The 26,754-nt window shown below is 41.9% G+C and overlaps 1 protein-coding gene across 1 annotated transcript in view; it reads left to right on the forward strand.

Moving 5' to 3' along the window:
* LOC122795951 (transcription factor TFIIIB component B'' homolog) overlaps positions 1–26,754 on the forward strand; it is a 266,341-nt gene that overhangs the window by 134,243 nt on the left and 105,344 nt on the right. Inside the window, exon 5 of the mRNA XM_044064433.1 lies at positions 21,133–21,273. Coding sequence (XP_043920368.1) covers positions 21,133–21,273 — 141 coding nt within the window. The remainder of the gene's footprint in view (positions 1–21,132; positions 21,274–26,754) is intronic.

Raw genomic sequence — 26,754 nt, forward strand, 5'->3', positions numbered from 1 at the left:
CTCTCAACCTGGAAAAAAAAAACATTTATGCCATGTCATGGATGCAGATTCCTCCTCTAAATGACATCCCTCCTCCACACAATCAAATTCATCTGATTCCTGCAACTAACAAAGCACAACAGAGCCAGTGACAGAAGAATTTGTGGAGCAGGGGGTTTTACTCCAGATGTTTCCTAGTGCCAAGGAAAGAGGAAACCATTACTGGATCTCTCCCTACTAAATAGCTCCTTAGAAGTGCCTTCTTACAAAATGCATTCCCTTTACACACTTGTACCTTTCATTCTGCCTCCAGGCCTTTCTAATATCCGTAGATCTAGAGGATGCTTATATCCATTTACCAGTTTGGACCCCTTGCAGGAAATTCCTTAGGTTTGTACTGGCTCATCTCACTGTCTGTTTAATGTGTTACCATTTGGGCTTTCCACAGCCCAAGTAGTTTTTACAAAATGTCTGGCACCAGTGATCACATTCTGCTGAACCTAGGGAATTCAGATTTTCCCTATTTAGACAACCTGTTAATCCAAGCAACATTATCACCTCAAGCTTTCCAGCTGCACCTCCAGCTCACCCTTCTCCTCCTATCTCAGTTGGGGTTCACTGTCAACTACAAAAAGTCCTCTCTGCAGTCATCTCAGGATCTATTTTTTCTGGGCTGCAGGCTAGACACAAAAAAGAATGCAGACCTCCTCAAGAAAAGATGCAGAGCCTGACAAACTGCTTCCATAACCTTGCCTCCCTCAAACAGTGCTCAGCAAGGTAGATCCTAAGGGCTGTGGGGTTTATGGTGGCTACTAACCCAGTGCTTCCCCCTAGTTAGACTGCAAACAAGGAAAATCCAGTGGTACCATAAAACAGTTTGGTATCTGCATTCACATCCTCTGGGCAGCATTGATCCTCCTTTTACCCTGTCTCAGGCAGGAACTCTTATTGAAGGAGGAGCAGATGAATCTCAACCCAGGGCTTCCCTTCACTTCTCCAGCCTGAGTTAAGGAAATGCACAGTGATGCCTCTGTTCTTCCAAAGACCCAAAAAGAAAAGGGGGTTAAAAAAAAAAAAAAAAAAGCTATTGTTAGTGATTCCCTTTTGGCCAAATCAGCATTTGTCCCCTCTTTTTCCTCTAGTCATGAGCCAGTATTACAACAAGCAAATCGTGTCACTCAACAGAAAGGGTTGCTACTATACTGCAGTTTGTCCTTAAACCTGACTCTGCGGATGAAAGTTTTGATTACTTACAAGCACCGTTTTTCTGAGGATGTTATTAAGGTTCTCCAAGAAGTCAGGAGACTCATCACTCGAAAATCTTACATAGCGAAAAGGAAGAGATTCTCCTCTTAGTGCCAGAGAAGTGGACAGAAATCCCAACCAATTTGTGGTACCTTACATTCTGAAATGTGTGAATTCTTACATGCCAGTCTGGCCTATTCTTCCATCCAAAACTCACCTGTCAGCAATCTCCATTTGTTTGCTTCTGACTCCCCTACTTATGTCTAGATCTGAGATCGAGCTATTGCATCTGAGGCCACCTAGAAACCCCATTAGCCCTACTTGGGACCTCAACTTAGTGCTGGAGAAGCTTACCTTGCAAAATCAGCAAACGTCTAACTCTGCACTTGGAAAACTATTCTTCTGGCCCTGACTTCAGTTAGGAGAGTTTTGGAGCTTCAGGCACTTGTGCTCTCTCTCCGCCATTTCTTATTTTTCACAAAGACAGAATTGACCCTTTAGGACTAATCCTTCATTTATGCATAAGATAGTGAACAAGCTATCCCTCAGTCAGTCCATAAACCTCCCTACATTCTTTCTCAACCCACAGAATTGGGGGGAAGGATACTGCATTCTCTGGACATTCACAGGCAGCCAAGATTCTGTTTGGACAAAACAAAATCCATTTGAAAATCTGATCAACTGTTTGGTTTGCTTAGATTAGATCATAGAAAGAAACTGTGTCCAAACAAGCCATTGCAAGCTTGATCTCTTAAGGCCATCTCATTTTGTTACACTCTACATGGCAAGTTTTTGCCCTTATACCCTCAAACTTACTCTACCAGAGCTGTAGCAGACTCAGGAACTTTCTACAAAGGAGGGGATGCTAGGTCCATGCTAGAAGCTAATGCATGTTCAAGGTGCAGAACTGCTTTTACTAGATCAGTCCTTTCTGGCCGCTAGGACTGTTTTACTGCTTTCTGACCAACCTCCCTTACTTTCTCTTTACTTCTGGGAGTCACCCATGTGTTAGGAATGCCTGCAACAATGATTTCAGTCCGGCCATAGTATAGCTGAGTAGAGCTTACTATAACAGTAGATGTCCTATTGATTGCTGTTTTAATATTCCTTCCCACCCTCCTTCCAGCCTTTATTTTTATCATCATCTTTCTCCTTTTTCCTTCAGTTCCTATCCCCTGGGGAAAACCCAAGAACAGTGGGGACTTTCTTATGACTTCATACCATGCCCCCCCTTGCTGACCAGTCTTATATGTCTCAGTCTGAGGAATTACACTCGTGTGTTTGCCTATATACTCATATGCTTATGAGCTGAAGTCGCATGCAGTGTGTGCAGTTCTGGTAAGGTAAAGCTTTGGTTCCCTGGTTGGATGACAGCACTAATAACCCATGTGTTAGGAGTATTGCAGCAGTGACGGGACATCTGCTGTTATGGTAAAATGTTCTTCGTGTTTCACTGTTGCAGTCATCACATTTGGGTTATTCCTGCCAGGGTAGCCCTCAGCCAGCCTGAATATCAGAGGCTTAGTATTTCTGCGTTGGTTGCTGTCGCTTCAGGACTGACATCAGGTCGTCATCTTTGACTAAGGATCCTGCGGTTGTCTCATCCTTGGATGGGTCCAGAGTCGCTGTGCAGGCACCGGCTTCCAAGGAAGTACTTTGCACTACCGATTCTCAACACAAACCGATGACTTCTTTCACATCTACCCTTCTTTGAAAACTTCCGAGATGTTCTTCGTGTTTCACTGTTGCAGTCATTACATTTGGGTAATCTGCTGGCAGGTTGCCCTCATTCGGCCTGATTAACAAAGTCTTGGGTCTTGCATCGGTTGCTGTCCCTCCTTCCATGACGTCAGGTCATCAGGGGTATAAAACATGCAGCCGACGCCATTACATCAGTCTTTATTGCCGCGCGGTGCCCGAAGCAGAAGCAGTTCGCAAGTGCCAGTCGGCCGACTCCTGAAATTTTCTTTTTCGAGTTTCAGAACCAAAGTCTTCAACTAAAAAGCTAAGTACCCCATTGGGGAAACTTTTTTTTGCTCCTTACCAATGTCAGTAAAAGTTAATAATTGTATTACTTGTGGGAAGCAAATACCTCATAAGGATTTCCATTTGTACTGTATTTCTTGCCTAGGCCCTGACCACGATGTACCTTGTTGTCGGTTTTGTGTTTTATTTAATCAGCGCACTCTCCGTCGTCTGTACATTTTTGCTTCTAAATATTTTGGTTCTCGGTTTAATTATCCAGAAATGACATCTGTTAGCAATCTGACTACCGGAATACTGAAAAAACGCAAAGAAAAAGACAGAGACAGGCTGTTGAGGTCCAAAACGGCCAACAACGCTTCTCCTAAGCCAGTTGCCAGTTCGGCAGTACTCAGTGAGGCGCTTTCGCAGCACCTGATACCCGCTACTTCTGATTCGCAGGCCTCTACTGAGACCCATTCAGAGTCTGGTATGCCGCGAGATGCTTCACCTATGGAACCCACGGATGTCTCTACCTTGGATGGGTCCGGAGTTGCTGTGCAGGCACCGGCTTCCGAGGGTGTATTCAGGCCTACAGATTTGTATATTAAACTGACCCCACCTTTGATATTGAGGCCAAAATCTCGATCTAGGTCTAAAAAAACGACGCCCAGGCCGCATGTTCAGGCCCCTATGCCTAAAAAGCAAATGATCAAAATGGCTGAAGATTTAATTACTTTAATCAGGGGTAGTCAACCCCCCCCCCCCTTTCTAAGAGGCCTAGGGCTGAACTAGACTATGACTCTTCTGAACAGGACTCTGTTTCTTCTGACTCTTCTGATGAACAGGATTTGTCCATACCTACTTATGAGGACTCTGATGCAGAGGATTCCATTCATTCTGCTTCTCCCCCTGAGGATTTTTCTTTTGAGGAAACTTTACATACCTTAAGGGAGCATTTCCACTGCGAAAGTCAGGATTTTTCTGAATCCAAAAAGAGGCTTAGGGATTTTCTTCTTCTTCTTCCTCAGCATAGGCCTTTAACTATACCTCCTGTACTAGACATTGTTGATGTTTTTTTCAGAATCCAGTATGACCCCTGATTCTGTGCCTCCGGCCCCATGTTCGCCAGACAGATACTACAGCGTTTCAGACTCCCACAAATTCATTTTCAAAAATCCTGTTGCGGTCCCTGAAAACATTTCTCAGGGGCCCAAGGGCATTAAGGCTTCTACTGCTAAAAATCCTACCCCTTCTGATAGAGACTGCAGGGTGCTGGATAGATTGGGTAAAGAGGTTTATACTTCTGCAACATTGGCAATCAGGGCTGTAAAGTGTCAATTCCATATGCTAAAATATCAGCAGCATATCGTGGGACTGCTTAAACAGAAAATTATGTTGATTTTTGACTGTGTGGAAAATAAAGATTTACAGGATTTATTGCATTCAGCTGAACAAGGTGGAAAACATACTTTGCAATGTGGTTTTGATTCTTTGGAGGCCTCTTGCAGGACTACTGTTACTGGGTCGGTGCTTAGAAGGCATGCTTGGCTTAAGGAGCAATCTCTGCCTGATCATGTTAAAGCAAAATTGTTGGATGCTCCTTTGCAGCAGGACCGTCTGTTTGGCAATAAGGCTGAAGTAGTTCTAAAAAAGATGGAAGATAAAGCTAAATCTATGCAAATTGTGAAAGATTTCTTACAAGTACAACCTCCAAGTTTTAGAAGGCACTGGCCTACTAAGAACTGGTCCTTTCCAGTTCCTTCCTGAGACACTCAAGCCAAACCCAAACATTCCAAAAGCACCAGGTTTCAGTCCCAAGGGACTTTCAGAACTAAGCAATGGGGTGCCTCCTCTTCCAAATCTGGAAACAACAAGACACCTTCCTATGGTAAACAGTCTCAATTACTTTCCTTTAGAATTACCAAGCAGTTACCTTTTAGCCACCCCTTTGGGGGGGAAACTGGCACTTCATGCAAAAAAATTGGCAAATTATAACCCAAGAAAAATGGGTTTTAAATAGTGTCCCAGGGATACAGATTTCATTTCCACACTTTGCCAACTCCAAACAGATGGCCAGACCTGCCCCCAAATCAGTGGGCAGAAGCTCAGAAACAAGTACTTTCCCTCTTAAACATGGGGTCTATTCAACTAGTACCAGAAGAGGAAAAGGGACAAGGTTTCTATTCCAGACTTTTCCTGATACCCAGAAAAGACAAATCATGGCGTCCTATTCTGGACCTGTCTATTCTAAACACCTTTCTGGACATTCCAAAATTCAAGATGCTGATTCTTCACCAGTTACTTCCTATGCTAGGCAAAGATGCCTGGTTGGCAACTCTAGATCTAAAAGAGGTTTACCTGCATATCCCAGTCAGGGAATCTTGCAGAAGACACCTCTGCTTCAAAGCAGGCTACTTGCATTATCAGTTCTCTGCACTGCCCTTTGGTTTATCTACTGTGCCCAGGGACTTTACAAAGTGCCTGGCTCCAGTAATTGCATTTTGCAGGCAAAGAAATATTCAAATATATCCATACCTGGACAATTGTCTAATTCAGGCAGACAACAAGGCCATTCTTCTAAAACATCTGGCGTTTGTAAAAAGGGTTCTAACTTGTCTAGGGTACACCATAAACGAAAAGAAATCACAACTAGTTCCCTCTCAAAAAAATTACATTCCTGGGTGCAAGCTTGAATACAACTGCCCAGATGGCTTTCCTTACGCCAGAAAAGCAAATTCAGTTGGTGACTTACTTCAAACAGGTGGCCACGAAAACCCTGCTATCTGCAAGACAAATACTGCAAGCCTTGGGGGTTCGTGGCCTCCTTCATTCTTCTAATTCCATATGCAAGACTGCATATGAGGAAACTTCAGTGGCACTTAAAAAGTTTATGGAGTCAGCATTGTCACAGCCTGGAAACAATGATTCCTATCATACCTTGCCTGCAACTAGAGCTCCTATGGTGGGCAGAGGCCTGCCACCAAAACAAGGGACTGCCATTCACACCACCCCCTGCGGCCCAAACTCTAACTACAGATGCATCAGACTATGCATGGGGGGGCTCATCTGGCAGGGAAATGCATTCAGGGCAAATAGAGCCCGAATCAAATGCACCTTCATGTCAATCAAAAAGAAATGCTAGCTGTACAGAATGCACCGGCAACCTTCAAGGACTACCTTCATCCAGGGCAACTAATGGTGAAGACGGACAACACCACAGTTCTGTGGTACATAAACAAGCAGGGGGATACACATTCCTACCCCGTCTGCAGACAAGCCATGGTATTGTGGAACACGGCCTTCAGCTATCAAGTACAACTACAAGCTCAATTCCTGCCAGGAAAGCTGAATATTTTGGCAGACGAACTAAGCAGACATCTCATGGACCCACACGAATGGAAACTGGTACCACAGATTTTCAACATGTTGACACACAAATGGGGGAGCCCAGACGTAGATCTTTTTGCCTCACCTCAGAACTACCAGATGGACAAATTTTGCACAAGAACTCACAAAAAAGCCTGGAAAGTGGATGCTCTGTCCTTCAGCTGGGAAAACCAATCAGTCTATGCCTTTCCCCCTCTGCCTTTGCTCTCCAAGTCAAACAGGACAAACCAAAAATGATTTTGCTTGCTCCAGACTGGCCTCGCCAACACTGGTACCCACTCCTACGCAGTCTGTCACAAATTTCTTCATGGCATCTGCCTCAGACACCTTCCTTACTGTTTCAGCAGAACAACCAAATTCTGCACCCTCAGCTCCAAACATTGAATCTTGCAGTTTGGCTAATCACTTAAATTCCCCCTTAGCATCCCTTAGCAAACCTGTGAATGGATGTCATTTTGGAGGTGGGAAGACCTAGTACTAGAAAATCTTATGCTGACAAATGGAAAAGATTCTGTGCCTGGAATCAATCTCATGGGATGAGCACAGCAGTGCCCAATTTACCTCAGATTTTGCAATACTTAACTGAGATGATGCTTCACAAGGGCCTATCTTTTTCTTCCATAAAGATTCATGCCTCAGCCATTTCTGCTCATTACAACACAGAACCCCCCCTCTTCCCTAATCCTCTGCTAAAGCAGTATCTCAGAGGGGCCAAAAACTTAAGGCCATCCAGAAGAGCTCCAACCCCTGCCTGAGACCTTAACTTTGTATTGGAGAAACTCACTCAACCTCCTTTCGAGCCAGCTGCTACTGCAGATTTAAAATTTCTTTCCTGGAAAACAAACTTACTTTTAGCGATCACTTCGGCTAGAATGATTTCTGAATTACAGGCCCTTATGGCAGTGGAGCCTTTCATCATCTTTCATGCGGCCAGGGTGTCACTCAGAACCAACCCGTCCTTCATGCCCAAGGTGGTATCCAGTGTGGCTCTTAATCATCCCATTCCAAGGTGGAGCGGATACTGCATTCATTGGATGTACACAGACAACTTAGATTTTACTTGGACAGGACTAAATCTCGAAGAAAATCTGAACAACTGCTGGTAGCATTTGCTGCAGGGGCAGGGGGAAAGGCTATTTCAAAGCAAACCATTTCCAAATGGATAAGCCATTGTATTTATTTCTGCTATAAGCACCATGGAAAACCTATCCCCCAGGGGATCAGATCCCATTCCACCAGGGTTGCATCTACTTCTACAGCCTTTCTCAGAGGTGTTCCTACTAGGGATATTCTAGAAGCTGCTACCTGGAGTTCAGTTCATACTTTCACCAAGCACCATCATTTACCAATTTTCTCTAAATCCAGAGCTGGCTTTGCCACTGCTGTTTTGCAGGGCCTTATAGCCGGTCCTAATACTGTATAAATCCATCCTCCCAACCTTAGCTTTGGGAATCTACCCAAATGTAATGACTGCAACAGTGAAACACGAAGAACATAGTGCAGTTGTGTACACTTACCATAAATGTAGATGTTCGAGCATATTCACTGTTGCAGTCCCGGTTACCCTCCCTCCAGCCCCCTGTTTTTTCTTACAATGCCTCTCCTTTATTTTACTACACTTAAAAGCCTTTTTGGTGTATTTGCTTTTGTTTGGAAGTATATATTTTTGTGTTTTAAATTATTTATATATTTTGCTCCCCATTTGGGGGGCACCTGACATCTGGGGCAAGAAAAACTGATGTAATGGCGTCGGCTGCTTATACCCCTGACGACTTGACGTCATGGAAGAAGGGACAGCAACTGACGAAGGACCCAACACTTTTTTAATCAGGCCGACTGAGGGCAACCTGCCAGCAGATTACCCAAATGTAATGACTGCAACAGTGAATACACTCGAACATCTACATTTATGGTAAGTGTACACAACTGTACTTTTCTAAGGCTCAGGGTATGAACCACACCCAAGAAACCGATGACCCAATCTCGGGCACCTGCTTCCTTGCCTCAGTCTCGGATGCTTAAAATGGTGGAAGACATTATGCTGATCAGGGGAAACCAAGCTACCCCTTCCAAAACAGAGAGATCTGTCCCCAGTAGTTTTGTGTGAACAGGAGTCTGATGACTCTGATCCATCTGAATATGAAGACATACAACCCCTCTCTGCTTATGAGGATTCTGATGCAGAGGATTCCATTTCTTCAGCCTCTCCACCCGAGGACTTTTCCTTTGGGGAGTCCCTTCATACCTTAAGGGAGCATTTTCAATGGGAATGTCAGGACTACCTTCAGTCTAAAAAATTATTCAGAGAATTCTTAGATCTTCCACAGCACAGACCCCTGGCCATTCCCCCAGCCCTGGATGTTGTGGACAATGTTTTCCTGGAATCCAGTGTGACTCCTGACACCCTCCCACCTGCACCCAGAAAACCTGACAGGTATTACATAGTCCCTGACGCCCACAAATTTCTTTTCAAAACCCCTACTGCTGACCCTGAGGTAATTTCTCAAGGGCCTAAAGGAACCTCTGCTAAGAATCCCACCCCCCTCAGATAGGGATTCCCGAGCACTACTAGACAGATGGGGTAAAAAAGTATACACCTCTGCTACTTTTGCTATCAGAGGACTAAATTGCCAGTTCCATATTTTAAAATTTCAGCAACATACCATGGAACTCCTCAAACAAAAAAGTGTCTTCCTTTACTGCTTGTGCAGAAAATAGAGTTACAAGAGTTAATGCATTCTGCAAGTGAAGTGACTAAGCACACCTTACACTGTGGTTCTGACACCCCAGAAGCTTCTTGCAGGGCAGCAGACACCTGTTCTGTCCTTAGAAGACATGCATGGCTTAAGGAACAGCCCTTGCAAGACCATGTTAAATCAAAATTATTGGATGCACCCTTGCACAAAGACAACTTATTTGGCACTAAGGCAGAGGACATCTTAAAAAAGATGGAAGAAAAAGCTAAATCTATGCAGATTGTTGAGGATTTCCTACAGGTCCAGCCACCAAGGTTCAGCAGGCATTGCCCCTCCAAGTACTGGTCCTTTCCTTCTCCCACCAGGTCAGTTCAGCCCAGACCCCAGGGAAGCAGACCCCCCAGACAGCAGCAACAGGGAATGCAAAGATTTAAACAGTGGAATTCCTCCACTTCAAAACCAGGGAGTTCTAAGCCACCCCCTCATGGTAAGAACTCTGTGACTGTCCTCCCCCTCCCTCTGCCCAAAGCCACTTACCCCTAGGGGGGAAAACTCTCCTTTCATGCAAGCACCTGGGCCACCATTACCAACAACCGCTGGATACTCAACATAGTGTCCCAGGGATGCAATTTTTCTTTCCACACTCTTCCAATCCCAAAAGGGTTCCCAGATCTACCTCCAAACCAGTAGGCAGAGGTGAAAAAAAACATGTCCTTTCCCTGCTCTCTGTAAGGGCAATAGAGCATGTTCCTGCAGAACAGATGGGCCAAGGTTTCCACTTCAGACCATTTCTGGTACCCAGAAAAGAGGGCACCTGGCTTGCCCCATCCTCAGTCTGTCCATTCTAAATACCTTCCTGGTGATACCAAAATTCAAGATGCTCACCCTCCAGCAACTGCTCCCCATGCTTTCCAAGGGTGCTTGGCTAGCCACCCTAGACCTAAGAGAGGCCTACCTCTACATCCCTATCAGGTAATCATGCAGGAAATATCTACATTTCAGGGCAGGATCCCTGGACTTTCAGTTCTCTGCACTTCCCTTTGGCTTATCTACTGCTCCTAGATTTTTCACAAAATGTCTGGCTCCCGCCATTGCCTTTTGCAGACAAAGGAATATCCAAATTTACCCATACTTAGACGACAGCCTAATTCAGGCAGACAGGAAAAGCTGCTCAACCACCTGGCCTTTTGTAAAGTCCCTACTGACCTCCCTAGGGTACACTATCAACGAAAAGAAATACAAGCTAGTTACCCACACAAAGGATTATATTTCTGGGAGCAAACCTGGACACAGCATCCCAGATGGCATTCCTTGCACCAGAAAAGCAAACTTACCTGACAGCCTCCTCCTCTCAAGTAGCCACCCAGACCCCAGTTATCTGCAAGGAAAATCCTGCAAGCTCTGGGGTTCATGGCATTTTGCATTGTACTCATTCCATATGAGGAAACTTCAGTGGTACGTAAAAAGCTTTTGGTGTCAACACTGTCGACCTGGAAACTCATACCAATGATACCGTGCCTAAGGAAAGATTTTCTTTAGTGGGCAGCAGCATGCTCCCACAACAAGGGACTACCTTTCTCACCACCCCCTGCCACCCAGACCCTCACCACAGACGCATCAGACTATGCCTGGGGTGCACACCTGGACAGCAGGTGCATACAGGGCCAGTGAAACCCACAGCAAATCCATCTGGACATCAACCAGAAAGAGATGTTAGCTGTCCAGCATTCATTGACAGCTTTGCTTTCAGGCTCCTCCTCTCTCCAAAGGCTCTCCTGATCAAAACAGACAACTCCACTGTGATGTGGTATATCAACAAGCAGGGAGGGATTCACTCCTACCCTCTATGCAGGCTGGCCATGACCCTTTGGCACACAGCCTCTGCCATGCAACTCCACCTGTTAGCACAATTCCTGACAGGTTCTTTAAACTCTCTGGTAGGCCACTTAAGCTGAAATCTTCTGGACCCACACAGGTGTCAGCCAAACAAAAGAACCTTCACCCTAATAACTCAGAAATGGGGCACCCTGAAGGTCAACCTCTTTGCCTTCCACATCAACCATCAGCTCAGCAAGTTTTGCACCAGGGAGCATCACTTCATGGCTTGGAAAGTGGATGCCCTATCCTTCCCCTGGGTCAATCTATCGGACTATGCATTTCCTCCACTACCTCTCATCACCAGGGTACTGCTCAAAATAAGGGAGGAAAAACCAAGGACAATTCTTATTGCTCCAGACTGGCCTCGCCAGCACTGGAACCCACTGCTGCACAGCCTGTCCCCACTGCCACCATGGCATCTCAGTCAGACCCCAACCCTCCTGACCCAGAGAGAAGGAGAATTCATGCATCCCCAATTGTAGACCCTCAATTTGGCAGCCTGGCTTATTCCCTGATCACTGATCAATCTTGCTAACTTCAGTAAACAGGTTCTAGATGTTATATGTGAGGCCAGATGCCCTAGCGCTAGAAAGTCTTATGCTGACAAATGGAAAAGGTTCTGCACCTGGATTCAGGCTAAGGGAGCTGATACGGCACAGCCCTCCCCACCCCTCATCCTGGATTACCTAGCTGACCTGCTACACACTGGTCTCTCTTTTTCCTCTATTAAAATTCATGCCCCTGCTATCTCTGCTCATTTCCACATTGAGCAGCCCCTTTTCTCACACCCTCTGATCAAACAATCCCTAAGAGGGGCTAGCAACTTGAGGCCACCCAGAAGAGCACCCACCCCACCTTGGGACCTTAACATTGTGTTGGAAAAGCTCACCCTGCCACCCTTTAAACCAGCATCTTCAGCAGAGTCAAAATTTCTCTCCTGGAAGACAGCTTTTCTTCTGGCCATCACTTTAGCCAGAAGAGTCTCCAAGCTACAAGCACTCATGGCTGTGGAGCCCCTCATCATCTTCCATGCTGACAAGGTTTTCCTCAGGACTAACCCATCCTTCATGCCCAAAGTGGTGTCCATTGTGGCTCTCAACTAATCCATTCATTTGCCCACCTTTTTCTCTAACCCACAAAACAAGGGGGAAAGGATCCTGCACTCTCTAGATGTGCACAGACAGCTCAGAGTCTATCTAGACAGACTAAATCATTCAGAAAGTCTGATCAATTACTGGTTAGCTTTGCTGCAGGGGCAGAGGGCAAAGCCATCTCCAAACAATCAGTTTCCAAATGGATAGCACACTGCATCCATTTCTATTACAAGCAACATGGAAAACCTCCCCCTAAGGGGGATCAGGACTCACTCCACTTCTGCGGCTTTCCTCAGAGGAGTCCCCACCAGGGACATCCTGGAGGCTGCCACCTTAACATCTGTTCACACTTTCACCAAGCATTACCACCTGCCTATCTTCTCCAAATCCAGAGCAGGCTTTGCCACTGCAGTCTTGCAGGACATCCTAGCCAGCCCCTAGTCTCCTTGACTGCCTCCACCCTTTTCCTCAACTTTGGGAATCAACCCAAATGTGACGACTGCAACAGTGAAACACGAAGAACATAGTACAGTTGTGTACACTTACCATAAATGTAGATGTTCGAGTGTATTCACTGTTGCAGTCCTGGCTTCCCTCCCTCCATCCCTCTCTTCTTCTCTCTAGCCGTACAAGGAACATTTTGGTATTTACTTTCTACTGGTGAGGTTCTTCCACCATAACCTGTCTCCCACTTGGGGGCTCCTGATATAATGGCGTTGGCTGCCTTACTTTATACTACTGACGACCTGACGTCAGTCCTGAAGTGACAGCAAACCTCTGGTATTCTGGCCGGTGGAGGGCTACTCTGGCAGGGATAACCCAAAAGTGATGACTGCAACAGTGAATACACTTGAACATCTACATTTATGGTAACTGTACACAACTGTACTTTCTTACACACCTGTACTGTCTACACTATTGTGGTCCATCTTTAATTTGCCTTCCCCCTTCCCCAGGTGGATGAGATTTAGGTGGTCTAACATGTTTTTATTTTGTCGTGTGCAATATGTTTTTTCGAGTGTTTATTGATTTCTCTTTGTGCACTGTTTTTGAATGGCATACTGGAGATCTAGAGGAGGAAAGCACTCTGGGTAAAGGAGAGAATTTAAAGACTGGGAAAGTTTGAGGTGCCATATTTGGCCTTAGTACTACTAGTTTGATGAAGATACACCATAGTAATGTAGATCTATTATTATGGTATGTATGAAACATTCTTTTACCACCCAATCTATGCGTCAGGAGCAGATGTAAAAGGTGAAATGGTGTAGAAAAACCTCAGTACTTTTCTAATCTTGTTCCAAGGATAGTGATAGCCTGGGTAATAAATTTTCCTCAGTTTAATATCTCCAAGTCTTTTGGGTTTCTAATACCATGATGAGAATGGCCCCCATTCCTAAGTCAAAGTATTATTAAAGTTCATGAAATTAATATTGTTTTATTCTTTGATGTTAGCCAAATGTGCTCTCCGCAGCACCTGCAGTGTACCCAAAATTTACTCTTTCTGCAATTCATACAGAGTTAAATGTATCGGTAACACATCTAAAAATGACTATAAATTATTTTTTTAATGAGATCCATTGCCTCTACTGCTATCAGAACTGTCTGGGTATCCATCTTCCACATTACCCTTGTTTCTGCCTGCAGATCCTGGCATTTTATGACTGTCTCTCTCTGTATGTTAGACACTGTAATCACTGGGTGTAGCAATTTCAGTGATCAATGCTACTTTTGCCTTCTTTTCCTGAACTACTATATCTGGTTTTCTCGCACCTATTTTTTGAACTGTTGTTAATGGGTGATTCCATATGATAAAAACATTTTCTGTATTGCTTTATGGCTCATGTTTCCAATGCTTCTTAGCTACTGCAGTATATTGCACAGTCTGCAGTGCAACAGTCTTGCTACATTACTATGCTTTTCAGTATACAGGCCTTCTGCCAATAGTGTTTCACACCCAGTAACAAGGTGTCTGTTTCCAATTCTGCTTTACAAAACTTGGCATTTATCTGTTTCTCCTGCATGTTCGATGGACATTATAAACCAACATGCAAGTAGTGCAGAGTCCTGGGCCTTTAATATTAATCTTTAATCTTGTGGTTTAAATTCACATTTCCTTAACCATTCCCAAGTTAAATCCGTATTGACATGTGGTTGTTCCAGGTGTTTTCTGTACTTGCAACTATATTTATGCATTTTCTACATTTCTTGCTTTCTCATCTGATCTTTCACCTTATATTCTTTCTTTTGTTTTTTTGACACATTCAGTGTCTGCCTGATTTTTATCTGCTTCTGGTCTGATTTCCATTCCCTCTTGACACAGATATGCTTCTGCCAAACTAAGCAGGGAAGTCATCATAGACGACTTGTCCTCATGCTTTAAAACTTTCTCTATGTTTGGATCTTGTGAAGTCAGCAAATGTGTGTCCAGTCTTACGACTGCAGATCTAGACATGTAATATTATAATTCTGTATATGTAATATTTATTTCTTCAGCTGCTAGTGCTATGTATTGTTCAGCCATAATGTTGTACATGGTTCCCATGCAGTACTGTGACTTGAACCTTGCTGCTAGATGTCTTTTTAGTGTCTTAACAAGGATGTGTTTCTGTGAATACATGCAGCTATATACTTCAGTGTAGAGCTGATTTATAAGACAGTGGTAGTATTATTATATGTGGTTTTAAATCATGTCTTTCTATGTTTGTGATTTATTTTTTTCTGTCCCATCATGAGCTGATTGCACGGAATTTCATTTAATCTACATTTGTGTGGATTTAAATGACAATAAAGTTACTTTTGATTTGACTTTTTAATCAATTTCGAGGAGGCCCATACCTCCTTCAAAACGGGGAGTATATAATCTTGGTATACACTGACTTTTATAAATCATTTGATAAGCAGGAAGCATTTTTCTTGTTTTCCTGTCCAAGTAATACAGTACATTTTGGGGGCAGTCAGCAACTCCAAAACTGTAAGTTAGAACAGGAAGAGCAAATTGGTTTATAGCATGGACTTGTTCCTAGATGTCGAGCCATTTTCAGTATTAATTTTAGTCTTCTAAAATATTCCTTACAAAGTTTTATTCACATTTGTTCATGTTTTATTGATGATCCTTCATCAGTTCCTAAATATTTATATACTGCCTCTTGCTCAAGTTCTTTTGTATCACATCCCTGTCCCAGACATACTTTCTTGGTGCTGCAGCTTTCCTGCTTTAAAGGTTGCTTTTACACATTTATCAAGACCAGATGATATTCATAGATCATCTGAGAAAGATTTGACCACTTGCATTTGTGCTTTCAGTTCCTGATTTGATTAACTATACAGTTTTAAATCATCCACAAAAAGAAGACTACTGTGTTTGGTTTCTTGCATCTATTTTTGAACTGTTGGTAATGGGTGATCCCATGTTATATAAGCATAATTTTCTATATTGCTTTTGTGGCTCATGTTTCTAGTGCTGCTCTGCTAGTTCAGTATTATAATGTTTGGGCAATCCCCATTGCAGCAGTCTTTCCACATTATTATGCCTTTCAGTATACATACCTTCTGCCATTAATGCATCACACCCAGCAACAAAATGTGTGACTGTTTCCAATTCTAGTTTACAAAACCTGCATTTGTGTGTTTCTCTGACATGTTCAATGGACTTTGTAAACCAGCATTTTGTCTCTGGTTTAAATTCACCTCACTTTGAGTGTAGTTTGATGTACCTTGAGCTTCAACTTAGTCTCTGACAAATCCTGAAGCCAAAGTTCACCAGTGTACAAAGGTTCTGTGTAATAATCAGTATGATACACATTTAAAGCCCAAAGAGGTTTTCCTTGTAATGTAATAGCTACCCCCAGAATAGACAGTTTTTCATTGTAACCCAGATGCAGGTGTCCCTTAAGATACTTAGTAGACTTTCTGTGGTTGTTTTTCAAGCTTAGCAACATCCATCTTACTATAGACACAAGATGAGGTTATTATATTTGATAACAGGCTGGCTGTTGCATCATAATTAAAAAAAAAAAAATTGTAACCTTGCCTTTTATTCTTTGTTGCTAGTCTCAATTCACAATTTCCATGTACCTTCTTTACTACTGCTGAAGCCCTCTTTCTGTATGATGAATTTCCAGGTCTCACTGCCCATTTCCATATATGTTAGCTTTTTGTCCTTTAAACCCACTGATTTGAGATTAGGAGGCCCATCATCTGAAACTTTCCCTAACTAATGGGCCCTTCCCCCTTACCTTTTTCCCTGTAATGCTCTTGTCAGTAACCTTCCTCTTCCTATTGCTTGCATCAAGGAAGCAGCCCCAGGCTACTCTTACTCATTTTTGATCTCTCTTCTGAGAACAATTTTAGGATTTGTCATCCTGGTTTGATACATTATATACACCTTTCCAGGCTTTCTACTCCTAGGTCACATTTAAAAAATTTATTTCGTTTTGTCAGGCTTTACCTGTTCGTCATTCTCCATCTGTTTGCAGATTATCTCCGCACCCGGAACATTTGGATTTGTGTTCTTCTGTAAAGCTCTTAATGGTTTTTGTGTGTGTTTGTATATATATATGTGTGTATGTATATATATATATATATATATATGTGTGTGTATATATATATATATATATATATATATATATATATAAAGAGAGAGAAAGAGACAGAGTCTTATGTTAGAAGATGAAAAGCCTATTTTGATTTTCAGTCTTTTGAGCTTTTGATCTTCCGACGGGAATCCATATTATCTAGTTATTCACAACCTTTTTTTTTTACTTGACATCTTTCTGTTTACTTGTTTGGCTTTCTCGGCCTTTATTTGTATAAATTTTTATTGCATTTCCACTGCTGCCTGTTGAGCATCATCTAATCCTGGCATATTGGCCCATTCGTTTCCCAGCAAGGAGACATCATTCAGACAGCCACAGGGGTGGTTTGTGTTTTTTTTATGCTTTCTTTCATCCCTAACCTCTCTACATGCATTCATCATATTGTGTGTGTGTCTTTCTGTGTGTGAGCAAGGGGAGTTTCTTTGCATGAGATCTGACCCCTGCCCCAAAGCATTTAAAGTGACTTCACCCATTGCTGTCAAGGGAAATTGCACATCCCAGAGTGCCTCTGAGCTGCTTCTCTTTCTCTCTCTCACCCCCTCCCTGGCTCCTCCAGTGTAGGGATTGGTAGTTGACCTGTTGCTTTGGTTGCAGTTAGAGTGCCATCTTGCTGAGCCATGGAGCTTCCTCTGTTTTTAATTGATATTTACCCTATTTCTTGCCCTTTTGCTTTTATTTATCAAATGTAACATTTTTTTTTCTGTACTAATTGTTGGTTGTGGATAGTAAATTCCTCCAGTAAAGCAAATATATGCATAAGTGCAAGTGGGCCAGAAGAATTTTTGATCCATACTTTCTGCTGCTTGGTTTTCTATAATGTCAGAGTATGTTTAAGAATTAATGCATCTTTTTTGCACCACTCTGTCATTAACCCCCTCCTGGCCAATCATTCCATTCATTCCCCATCACTGGAGCAAGGGTCATCTGAGAAAGACCATCATTCAGACAGCTGTCAGAGCTGATTCAAGTTTTTTCCTTATTTTCTCGCCATCTCTACCAGTATGCGCATGGCAGGGTACTGGGGTGGAGGTATGCATTAGATTGTTGGATGAGGATGTTGCAGCATTTCTGCAAGGCATATTCCTTCAGACAGGGTCTGTATTATATATTTGAAATTTCTAAACTTCAAATCCCATATGTTCGACAACATACGATCGAAGTTTAAAAGTTCGAATATATAATTAAAAAACTTACCTTAACGGTGCAGACAGGAGGGCAAGCCCTCCTGCACCCCCCCCCACACCCCCTACTTAAATGTACCAACTCCGAGATCACACTTCAGTACACAAAAGGGAAATTCTCCCATTCTGCACCGAATGGCGCCGTTACGTTTAACCTTCGAACATTTGAAATTTCGATCATATGGTGTCGACCATATGCCATTCGAAATTTCAAGCGTTCTTGGTTCTAATAGGAACCCTTCAGACAGCCTTGTCCTTCTCATTGAGGCATGAGCAGTGATCTCCCTAGCCTCCACTAGGAAGATAACACTGCCCAGCGTGCTTCTGAGTACTTGCAAACCTCTGTATCCTCCTCGGGAGAGGTTTGCAAGCCACCTCCCTTCTTTCTTCCTGCCCGACTCCTCCAGTGTCAGCACTGCTAATAATCTCTTGGAATACAAGTCAAGAGTCTGTCCCTCTGTGCCTTGGAGCTTGCTAAAAACTAATACATCTTTGATGCTCAAGGTGTCAACTGAAATTAATCTTAACTGATATGTAAACTAGCCTTTTTTCCCCAAATTCCTGTAACAGAGATCAATACTTGATTGTATTTATGTACAGAGGCAGTTTTGATTGTCTTTGGGCAGTGTAAAATTGTTAGATAGGACTTCATATCATAGCTCTCAACTATTCAAGAAGGAATCTCAACTGACTCGGGGACAAATCCAGAAATAATCTGGGACAATCGGGGACACACTTAAAATATTACCACTATTAACCTGAGACATTGACAGGATATACATTTTCTGAACTAAAATAAGTCTGTAACTAGGTGTAATTCACCACCTTGTCTCCAACAGTCACCAGTTGTAAGAGGAATTCAGAGGGATAGACCTACAATTTGAGTTAAAATCAAGGACAGTTGAAAGGTATGCTTCAGATAGTGTAGCTCATTTTCTTGCAAGAAGTTGGGCTCCAGAATTTAAAAAGAAAAATAAATGCAGCTTGTCCAGGTGGCTGACCAATTGTATTAAGTCCTATTATGAAAAATGCAGCAAGTATTTTCCTTCTACCACTGGAGCACACTCACTCTATGCAATAGCTATCTCTCAAACCTTTTTAAAAAATGCTTTCTTACAGCAGATTTGGTCTAGAGGAACTTTTATTTGATGAATCTGTAGTTTCTGATGCACATTAGTACAATCTGTGATGCCTGGTTACTATCCTACCAGACTGCCACCAATATGTGACATCCCCCACTTAAAACCCAGGTCAGTAATTATCGGGCCTCAATCCTCACCATTGATTCCAGTGTGGAGCATCACAGAAAACACCAGAGCACAGAGCGCACAAGTAAAATTCCACAATTTCCCTTAAAAGCACAACAGGAACATGCTCCATTTCCTGGGACTGGACTGTATACCTCTGTCCACCCCAGTTGTAATCTCTTATTATACACATCAGTGTGTTTCAGTTTAAGACCTCTGAACTCACTTGCACTCAAAATAAATTCAAATTTCACACACGTATGGGAAGCTTGACACAGATTTCCAGCTGTTTCCCCTCCCCAATACAAATGGTAACGCTGCCACCAGAGTCAGACATTTCTACACGCCCTTCAAAAGATGATCAGTTATTAAAAATTAAATATCAAAAGATAGCTATGACCAGAAGCAGCCAGACATTCAAGATGACCTGGGGCATATCAGACAGCTATAAATACTCTGTAATCTCTAACTAAAAAAACACTGATTGTCCAGCCACAATGCAAGTAATGAAAAATGTTTAATAAGTAAAATGATTATTAAAAAAATGTAAATCAATAACTTTCAGTAAATATCAAAATTCAGTCACCAGAAATATAAAATTAAACTGTAGGACAGAAGTCCATCATTTTAGGAAAACTGTCTACATAACTAAACTTTCCTAACTAACTAAAGCATGCTGTCCCTGATCTAATCTAAATCCTAACAGCAAGGCAAAGGCAGGCTTACGGTTCTGGTGAGTCCTTTTTTGGGGTATCTTCTGACTGCCACTCTTCACTAACTGTTCAGCTTAACAGTCTCAACTGTCTTACGTTAAGTACTTAACCTTTTTGTTAAATTCTCTCCTTCCTCCTGTATAACTTTTCATAACCATAGCAAGTCCAACCCTTTTGTATTACCCACAGCCCCTATTTATTTATTTTGCATTTATTAACTGGATAAGGTCACTGCACATGTGTCCCTTTTCATGGGCAAGTCCAGTACCACTGCTTGGCTAAGTAACTTGCTGCGTTACAAGTAGAAATTGAAGGATTCCAGTTCATAGCCTTAATCCTTTTAGCCGAGCTGCCACTCTTCTTTATACTCCCATATTGTGTGTACTGTATGCTCTTTCTTTCTGTCTGGATTTTGTAGCGTAACTGTTTGAAATGTCAGCACTCGTAGTGCCGAGTCTTGGTATGTTCAATGAACGAAAATCTATGCTTTTATATATATATATATATATATATATATATGTGTATATACATACATACATATATATAAGTTTGACATTGCCATTTCTCTGAATATTCCCTTTTCTCAGTGGTATGGCAGTCTTGGAGTTTGGTATATGTAAGCTTTGTCGGCAGGTGGGGGGCTTGCCCCCTGTAAAAAAAAAAAAAAAAAAAATACATTTAAACAGGAAGAGCAATGTTAAGTATTCGCAATTCTCACTTATTTTTCCCCAGCGTTTTTTGCAACCCTACATTTAAATAGGGAGCCAGTTGGAAGGCCCGCCATCTTAACCTTTTATACCCTTGCTTCTGTTCTGGTTCACTACTGATTTTAAGACTGCAAGTTGCTGATTAGAGACTGTGATTAATAATCTTTCCCTCTCTGAGAAAGTGCATTCCTTGGGCAAACATGCTGGCCCACTTAATTGAGAAACTTGTTGCCGTTTCATATTGCAAAGGAGCCATTGTATTTCATTGCTAACTTTCCAGAATTGTGGTCATTGTATAATTAGCTTTAATTTTACCGCATATTATTGCAAGATGGATGACTAGCTTACAGTGTACATAATCATTAAATGCTTTGAATTCATGCTTTTTGGATACATATTTGTTTTGAACAACTTGTAATTGTGTCACAACTTATCATTTTCACAGCTTGAAATATTAGTTAATGCCCCAGACGCACATTGTGCTAGTGAAATGGAGCATTTACCTCATAATCTAAGAGGGTTTGGTGAACCTGTGGTCCAAGGAGGTGACATCTTGCCAAGTGAAAATCACATGGGCTTGCAAGCTGTAAGTCTTTATGTTGTGTCTCGTCTCTTCTTTTCAGTGCTTTTGCACAAAACATATCCCACTGTGGGATTTGTCCAAAGTTGTCTTTCTTGCTTCTTTTTGTTAACTGTGAACATTAATAGTGACACAGCTTGCATTTAAAGACGGACAGGTCTTAAGTTGAAGACACCGTTGCAGCCAAGTAGTATAGTGCTGACATTTTAAGCAGTTGTAATAGTCATTTTTTTTTGTTGTTTTTCAGCATTATCCAAGCAGGAATTATGCTTACTAGCATACACAACATAAAGTGGATATTCCACACTGCAGTCATCTGGTTGCAGCAGCTTGTTTGTTTCATTAACTTTGAAAGAATTGTCTGGTATTTACTTTGCTTTTCTTGTGCTTTTTTAGGGAGTATCATTTGAAGACTTTGTAAGCATGTGGTTACCAGAATGCCAGTAACAGTTCACTTTTTTATGTGGAGAAAATCCTGCAGAGTCCTCATCTTCTGTTGTGTGGTTCTTAATCTAGACTTGAGGATGCTGTATCAAACATCATTAAGAAACAGTTGGTCCCACTGAATGTGTCAGCACTGTACTTTTTTAAGCCTGATGTTGGAGTAGCACACGCCTAAGTAAACTTTAAATATTTTGCTAATGCACCTGCAGAGCCCTTTAGAAAGCCAAGAGAGTGATGGAGGGACAAGCAGTGGATCATTGTCCTGAGTATCTTTAGAAAGAAGATTTGACAGTGCACTGTTGTTGTCTTTTGGCTTTTCCCGGTTAGGGGTCGCCACAGTGGAACTCCGGTCCGCTAATGATTGGCAGTAGATTTTCAAAAATGCCAAGGTTGCCAGCTCGACGTTCAACCTTCAACGAAGGCACGCCCATTTACGCATGTCTTTTGAATGCCCACCCAACCGCGGGGAGGACATGCAGACTCCACAGAGAAGGCACTTCCCGCACTCCAGCCGGGAATCGAACGGGAGAACCTCTTGTTCTGAGGCAACAATGTTACCGCTGCACCACCGTGGATAAGTATTCCCAAAATAGAGCCTGGGGAAGTTCTTACAGGCCCTCACATTATAGAATAGTGCTGGCTGCATTAATGGGATACCACGTGTGTGGTAATGTGTGTTCAAGCCTTTTTTCACTCAAAGCTCAAAGGAATAAGGACAGACTTATGGTGAGACTGGGGTAGAATTTCTGCTGATGTGCAGTATTGATTGCTTTTAGTGTGTCAGTAGAATAGAAGTGACATTGAGGAGACATCTCATGAGAATATGAGAAAAGTAAAAAGTGTGAATATTTTTTCATTACCAACCGTTTTAGGATGTCCTTGCGTCTCTTTCCATGTTTCTGCACCCATACAACTTCTCTTTTCATTTTTGTTTACCACCAGAAAAAGTACAGTACCCCAAAACTGCTACTGCAATGTAGCATTCCTGCCTAACCTCTCAGAACATTTTGCATCTATGAGTTTATATTTGAAGGACTAGGTGGAAGTATTTCAGTACTGATGCAGACACATGCTGTTGTAATTATAGTACGAGTCCGCTGCATGTTTGACTGTCCTGGTGGGAGTGTGGAGAGTTGTCAAGGATGGTTGGATGGTTTGCAGAGATTTAGTGGTATGCTGTAATATGATTTCTCTTACTTTTAATTTGTAAAAGGAATTCTAAATGCCAAGATGACAGTTTTTATTTCCAGAGACTGTGTTATACAGTATATTCCTTTGTGGACTGTACATTGTCAGGCAGAAGGGCAAAGATGGTTCTGGATTTCACTACATAAAGCTAAATTTTAACATCGCAAAGGTGTTACTGACAGATGTAGAGCCAAGTTATCAGGCATATTTTTAAATGTTCGACTCAGAAAGCAAAGTTTGCCACCACCCCCCAACTCTATGACTTCACTAGCAATTTGACAAAAAGATATTGCTGCCCAGTGTGGTGTACAGTATGTCGCTGACACCTCTGAAGTATGTATTATGTGACTAGCCTGCTGTGAGAGTGACAACATATGCCTGTATAGATGGTGACCCTCGTTCCATTTTTTTTCTTCAGATGCTGGAAAGCCAATAAGAAAATAAAGTATCTGACCTTTCCTGTGGGATGAAATATTCAGGGTTGCCCTTGACTGTGGGTTCATGGAAGAAATTACGTGTTTAAGCCACACATAGGCAGTGCCATTCCCCTGGATCTTGCCTCTGGCTAGGAGTGCAGGTCATAGCCATGGTACTTGGGTGTACATTGCGCAGGGTGCGTGATGGAGATGAAAAGAAAAATCCATCCCTTTTCTGGTATATCAGCCATCAGAGCTGCTAAATCCCTTTTCCCCACTCATTTCAATAGATGTGAGCTGATAGCCTGATCTTTACTTGAAGCAGGGGACCCCTTCCATGGGGTAATGCAGGATGCTTTAGAACCAGCATGTGTCAGATGAGTGTGTGAGCAAACTAGGTGGCTGGTACCAGAATTCAGCATGCTAGCAATTGATCTCCTGCCTTAAAAAATATGTAAAGAAAACTGTTTTACACATGCAACAGATGTGCAGTAAATTCTTAGAATTTAGTTTTGCAGTAGAATTTGTTTAGACTGCTGGAAACCTAAGTTTATTTTATTCCATCCTCAAAAATGTAGCCCTTGATGAGACGGTTGATAAATTCTGCTTTATTTTCCTAAGTACTTTAAATAGCCTGCATCACTCACGATGGAAAAGTCTAAACTAATTTTTATCCTTGGCTTTCTAACCATACTAGAGCCCTTATGCTAAACAAAAATAAGGCTTGGAATTTCTGTCAGAAACAGAAATCATTACAAAACTTAATATTTTGAAGAACTGCAAAACCTTGTCAAAAACAAGTTAACAAAGGCCAAAAAAGAAAAAAAAACAGTTCTACTCAAATTCTCAGTACAAAAAAAAAAAATCGAATCCAGAAAAAAATTGGTAGTCAGTGAAAAATATTTTACAGCCAGGAACTAATTCGCCCCCACTACCTTCCACCAACAATACCTTTTCTGTTAGAGCAGCCAGGTTTAACACTTATTTCATAGACCGTATAGATGCAATTACCAACAGTTTTCTGTCCTCAACTTCTAATTTCTCCTCTCCTCCTATTATCTGCTGCTCAAATTTTCCTTTAAACTTGTCTCTACATCCCTTATTAAAAATTTACTGAGTGAACTCAAAATGTATTTGTTCTTTTACCAGTAATCTTCCCAGTGAATTTGTGAAAGTGATTGCTGACTGTTTTGCCTACCCAGTCACTTTACTCATTGATAGATCTATTAATGAAGCTTATGTCCCTTCTCTCTGAAAAAAAAAGTTAATCTTTCCACTCCACAAAGATGGCAGTTCCACAGATATTTCTAATTACAGGCTTGTTGTTATACTGTCAGTTTTAGAAATGTATCCACATATGACGACTTAATCATGTACTTAAAAATCAATTTATTTCCCCCACTCAGCATGGATTCAGACCTACACATAGTACTGCCACTACTCTTTTTATCTTTCACTGATACTGTCAAAGTAGGAGACAAAGGCAAATCTGTGTCGTTCATTTTTGATTTACCCAAAGCTTTCGATACAGTCTCACACTCCAACCTCTTGTCACAACTGTCCTCTCTTGATTCTACTAACTGTATCTTACAGTAGTTCACCAGTTACCTATCCAAAAGATATCGGTCAGTTTAAATGGAACTCCAGTCTTCCTCCCTGTCCTCCAGTTAATACTGGAATACCACAAGGCTCAATACTGGGTCCACTCCTCTGTATTTTTAGTGACAATTTATATACTTCCTCTAAACAAGCAACACAATTATACAATATGCAGACGATTCTGCTTTAATCTCCTCCTCCAATAGCCTTAACCACCTAAAAATAACACACGATGATTTCAGTTCCATTGAGACCCGGCTTACCAAAAATCAACTCCTGTTTAATCCTAATGAAACTAAGCTGCTTTAATACTTTCCTGAACAACACTCCCTTGATAAATCCAGTTTTACATTTCTTCACATAACAATATTGTAATTGAAGTTGTTCCAAACTCAAACAGCAAACTACTTAGCGTAACAATAGACAATAATCTTAAGTCTAATTTGCATATTAATAACAATATAAAAAGACCCATCAAAACTTGGCATGTTATATAAAGCTAGAAAATTCCTAACAAACTCCACAAAATTAGCTCTTGGTATCATGTATCTTTCACCTTCCCTTCTTAATGTCTCTCCCATTCTAAGAAATCTTCAATCATCTCAAATCAAAACTGGATGAATGTTAAAAAGCACCTAAATTTGCATTGGGCCAACTTCAAAAATCGCATCACTGTGCTTCACTAAAAACTCTACGTTGACTCAAACTTCCCTACCAGCTTACTTTCACTCAGTTGTTATTAACACCTAAATTATCTACAATCCCTCTATTTCTCTAGCCATCCTTCCCTCTTACAGCACTGTCTTCCTCACAGTGATCTGCATTCTTTTGATAAGCAATTTTTATCTGTTAACAAGCCTCAAAGGTCAAGTGGTGTTAGTCTGTATTCTAACCGTGTAGCCAAAACCTGGAATAGTATTCCAACATGCTTCAGATTGATACCTCACTATAAATCCTTTGTCTCTCCTAAGAGTTTCTCTTCAACTCTTAGAGTAACTCATGTTCTACACTAACCTAATATTTGTCTCCATCATGTCCTGTCACTAATTCACTCTTGACTCACTTTTGTTCAACCTCTTGCTTCCCAAGTTCTACTTATTCTTTCTATTGGCCTTCAGCTGTACAGCTTGTTGCAACAATGCGCAATATCCAGCATGAGCCTACTCTAGCATATGTAAATATCTAGGCATAACACTGGTCTTTCACATACAGATCACAATCTGAACATCTGTCCAGTTTGAAATATGATAAAGTTTTAGCATTTATACTTCTACTGTATTTTTATCATACTTCTTCTGTCTTTCGGCTTTCTCCCGGTTAGGGGTCGCCACAGCGGAACTCCGGTCTGCTAATGATTGGCAGTAGATTTTTACGTGCTGGCTTGCTGGGCCTAACGCACAACCTTCAGTGAAGGAACGCCCTCCACGCATGTTGACACACAGAAGACGCTCTAACTGAGAATTGAACGTGCAACGTCTAACTGTGAGGTGACAACGATTCCGCAGCAGAAATTCTACCACTCCTGTATATGAGGCATCAGCCTTATATGCATTAGCATTGTTATTCTGTTTTGTGGAGTTTTTGTGGTTGTAAGAATTTGTAATAGTGTTTTTTGAAGTTTTTTCCCCCAGGCCTCCACTAAAAGTGGGTAATCTCTACCCAGCCAAACTTTGCTGGTTACCAAATGTCAGATAAATAAATAAGTCTATCATCATATGAATGACAGTAAAGGTTCATGGTATTACATAGGAAAAACTCCGTTACACTTGGTAGTAGTATACAAAGACATTTTACAGGTAAACTGTGAAAATTGGTCCTTTAAGGCTCCAGAACTCTGCTC

The sequence above is a fragment of the Protopterus annectens genome, chromosome 2.part2 (assembly GCF_019279795.1).
Source record: "Protopterus annectens isolate FY-2018-M chromosome 2.part2, PAN1.0, whole genome shotgun sequence".
In the NCBI taxonomy this organism is placed as follows: domain Eukaryota; kingdom Metazoa; phylum Chordata; order Ceratodontiformes; family Protopteridae; genus Protopterus; species Protopterus annectens.